The sequence below is a fragment of the Rutilus rutilus genome (genome assembly GCF_951802725.1).
Source record: "Rutilus rutilus genome assembly, chromosome: 9".
NCBI classification, from domain to species: Eukaryota; Metazoa; Chordata; class Actinopteri; order Cypriniformes; family Leuciscidae; genus Rutilus; species Rutilus rutilus.
The window spans coordinates 14,082,551-14,086,540 of record NC_140223.1 but is presented as its reverse complement, the minus strand read 5'-3'; the positions used below and the strand labels follow the sequence as shown (position 1 = coordinate 14,086,540).

Here is a 3,990-nt window from a genome sequence, read left to right as displayed (position 1 = left end):
GATGGTAAAGCTGAATTTCACATGATCAATGTCACATGATCCTTCTGTAATCATTCTAATATTCAGCTTTACCCTCACAGGAATAAATGATACTATTTAAAATACAGGCCTATAAAATAGAAAACACTGAGGCTATTTTAAATCATAATATTTCACAATATTACTGTTTTTGTATATTTTTGATCAAATAAAAGCAACCTTTACGAGCATCTGATGGTTCTTTCAACAACATAAAAAAATATGTAATTATTCGAAATGTGAATATAATGGTATATTCAATATTATATTAATAGTATATATATATATTCACAATGTCAGCGTGGGTTTAGACAAGGATAGTTTTTGTGACAATTTTTGTGCCCTAATAGCTGGTTTACTTGTTAGCCCACTACTAACAACAACAGCTATAAGTATCACACAAAAAACACAAACAACTCATCCGCGGGCTTTGTAGAGTTCCGTGTGTAGTGGGCGGAGCAAAGAAAACGCGGAGGTGTGGTCGCCGTACAACAGCCTTAAAAACACGTGCTGAGTCGAACGCGTGAAGTTCATGAAAACTACGAGGGAGTTGCGTGGGATCACGGAGGAATCATCAAATAAAGTCTTCGTCAGGACTATGCCATCCTACGCGCTCAATCAGTTTATTGACCTGGATGATGTCCTGTGCAAGGTAGATCTGGCGTTTATGAACTTATAACGACAGTGTGATTGTTGTGGGAAACATCACGTAGCTAATAGGCTTGAATCACGTTTATAGTGCGGGTTGTTTTCCATGCATCTGCATGCATTCTGCAGGAAACGTATAAAGCCTAATGCAAACGTTTTCAGTAAGGTTCAAGATAACTGATCGAAGCAATTTAATGACATCTAAGTTGCTAGCAACTTCTCTGCCAGGGAGGGAACGTGGGCCACGAGTCAGCGCCGTTTTATTCCAATAAGACATTATAGTCATGTTGTGCTGGTTTTGCATGTATGAATCTAGAACATAACGAGATGAAAGCGCCAGATGCTTGTCGAATTGTTGAGAGTTAGTGCAAAAATATTTGATTTTTAGTTTTAGTTTTCAAACGTAAACAACTTGATTGGCGGAGCTGGAGAGAAAAAAAAAACTTGCCGCTGAAAAGTTTTTTTTTTTTTCTTGGTTCGCGTTTACCTGAATCTTAATTTAAAAGCATGTGTGAATAGAGCGCAAACTATGCTTTCGGACTTGAAATCGCAGTTTTCTTCTTGCTGCATTCATTGAAACCTTGCGAATTGTAGTCTCCGATGCGCATGCGAATCGTTTTGAGTCGACTCAGTTGAACCTGTTGATAAAACCTAATATTAGTTGTAACCGCTGAATTGATGCGCATGCAATTGATGATAAAAAAAAAACATTTTATTAAAATTTACGACAGAATGTGCGTATGTATGTTGGAGTGTTAGAAACCACTCGATGATGCTACGATTCGTTTTTTAATCGGTTCTTTTTAAGCACAACAACGAATCCGACTCCCCATGATTCCATTCACTGCATGTGCTGTTAACAAAAATATTTGAGGTTTTAAATTAAACTCTCAGACTGTCATCTGCTTACAGATGTATAACCCTCTTGTTCTTCTACTTGCAGCACCTTTTAAATCTTGATCTTCGAGAGCCGATGAAGACCTCCGCACAGGCAGCTGCTGTGGGATATAGGAACCCTGACAGTCCCTGCACACTTTCCTCCACTGGTTCAGGACTTTCTATTGACAGCATTGAGAGTGGAAGCATGAACACAAATTACTGGGGCACCCAGAAAGTATCATCTCAGCCGAAGTGGGGCAAGATTCCCTTCTGGTCGGAGCGCTCCGTTAGCATGGTGGAGGGCAACACTGGAAGTCTGGGTTGGTCTTCTGCCGAACCCAGCCATTTGAAGCAATCTTCAGTCACTTCAGGTGCCGTTTCCCTCTCCAACTCTACATCTTCGATCACATCCACCTCATCGCGCTACAAGACCGAGTTGTGCCGCACGTTTGCCGAAAGGGGTCTGTGTAAATATGGCAGCAAGTGTCAGTTTGCGCACGGCCCTGACGAATTGCGAGACCTCAACCGTCACCCGAAATATAAGACCGAACCCTGCCGCACTTTCCACTCGATTGGCTTCTGCCCCTACGGTATCCGCTGCCATTTCGTTCACAACGCCGAAGACGATTACGCACAATCCCAATCCCAATCCCGACCCCAGACCTCCAACCCAACTGTCCAACGGCCTCCCCTACTCAAGCAGAGCTTCAGCTTCGCTGGGTTTCCCACAACTCCCCAACCTCTCGAAGCCCCTCTGGCTCCTTCCTCGTTCCTGCGCGCGCCTTCCGTTTCGACTCCGTCAAGCGTCATGTCCGACCTTCTCTCCTTGGCCTTCCCCGATATAGACCCCAACACCCTTCTGGACCAGGCTCGAGAGTTGCACCCTCAGTTTCTTCCCTCTCCTGACTCCGGGTACTCTCACTCGGGATTGACGCCCACGTTGTCGCCCACCCAGCTCGCTTCCTCCCAGCCCGAAGGCTGCTTACGGCAGAGTCCTACCGGTGGAGCTTCCCTAGGCCTCCGGAGTCTATCCCACACCTCTCTCTCAGACCACGAGGGGGGCAGCTGCAGCTCATCCAGCAGCATGAGCGGGTCCGAATCCTCCTCCGGGCCAGAAGCCAACGGGCGCAGGCTTCCCATCTTCAGCCAGCTTTCAGTTCCGGATGACGCCGTCTACAACGAACACGGCAACTCTAGCACAAGCTTCTTCCTGTAGACTGTCACTCCTCACGGGGACTGAACTGTATACTGTGGTATACCTGATGTATTATATGGCTGATACTTGACATTTTTAGTTAAGCTCTGAGTGAAACGCACTGTTTGAAGGTACTGAATGTTGAAATGATTCGTTAAAGTGGGGTTTCATGTGCTTTTAAGTGGAGCGATTTGCCATGTTTTATTTTTGATGACTGAAAAGACAAGTGGGGACAAGATTTAACTCTACAACCTGCAAAGTTCTTGCATCGAGATGTTTAGTAACGTATGCAGCGGTTAACTTTTAAGATGCATTTAGCAATCAGCTATTTACGAAACTGTTGTGCCGAAATAGCCAAAGAGAGGTTATGACCAGGTCTTGAAGGTCATTTTCAATATTTGAGAGATTCATTGTACTCTTTCTAACTAGAGGCCAAACTATTATTAATTTTTTTTTTTTTTTGTGTACTATCATAAACCGACTGTTTCCGAAGTTAGAATTGATATTATTAATTGATGTTAGTCTGCAATATCGTTTTGAGTTCTTCCAGCTTTTTTTTTTTTTTTTAAGATTGGCATTTGGTTCGTTCCCAGACCTACTTGCCTTATGTTTCCGAGGATCCATCCTCAGGAAGTGCACAGTTGGAGCTTTACTTGGAATGAGTTGCCTGTGTCATAGTTTTTGGTTTTGTAACTGTTGATATTGTGAGTTTAGGCAAACCAATTTATTACAGTATGAGCCTTTAGTGACTATTTTTTTATTTTATTTTTTTATAGCTGGTTCTGATTGGTCCATGTTTTGCATCTGATTGTCTGTAATGCACCTGCTGGCTTTGTGTTACATGATGGAGAGTTTCAAGTAACTTAATTTCCTTTTTTTATATTTATTTTATTGTATTTATAGAAAACATGTTTTTGATGACGTTTGTATTAAGTTTAATATATTGATTTCTTCTCCCTGCTGCCCCTATTATTTTGTACTGAAAATAAACCCTGTTGATGAATATTGACTCTTGAGGTGTTTCTTTTCACCAACTTCAATGGATAGTTTTGATTTGTAAACAAAACTATTTGTATAATTCCAAACTTGTATGATTTTCTTCTCTGGGACATGAGATTTTGAAGAACTTTTGTTTGTTTTTGAGGTCCAATCAATAGACCAGGGTGAAAGACATCTCTCAATCTAATCTCTTGTTACACAGAAGTAAGATATACAGGCTTTGAATAACATGATTATTTTTATTTTTTAAC

The 3,990-nt window shown here is 41.8% G+C and overlaps 1 protein-coding gene across 1 annotated transcript; it reads left to right on the top strand.

The window, feature by feature from the left end:
- The first annotated feature begins 512 nt into the window (after positions 1-512).
- Positions 513-3,743, top strand: LOC311296826 (mRNA decay activator protein ZFP36L1). Its single transcript, XM_084418751.1, has 2 exons — positions 513-670; positions 1,610-3,743. Exons 1-2 carry the CDS (start codon positions 551-553, stop codon positions 2,759-2,761), a joined length of 1,272 nt encoding a protein of 423 aa, XP_084274877.1. The 5' UTR covers positions 513-550; the 3' UTR covers positions 2,762-3,743.
- Positions 3,744-3,990: the final 247 nt, after the last annotated feature.

Coding starts and splice junctions, on each gene's coding strand:
- LOC311296826 (XM_084418751.1), top strand. CDS start 551: ATGAAAACTACGAGGGAGTTGCGTGGGATCACGGAGGAATCATCAAAT. Junction 671..1,609: donor TGGATGATGTCCTGTGCAAG/GTAGATCTGGCG, acceptor TTCTACTTGCAG/CACCTTTTAAATCTTGATCT.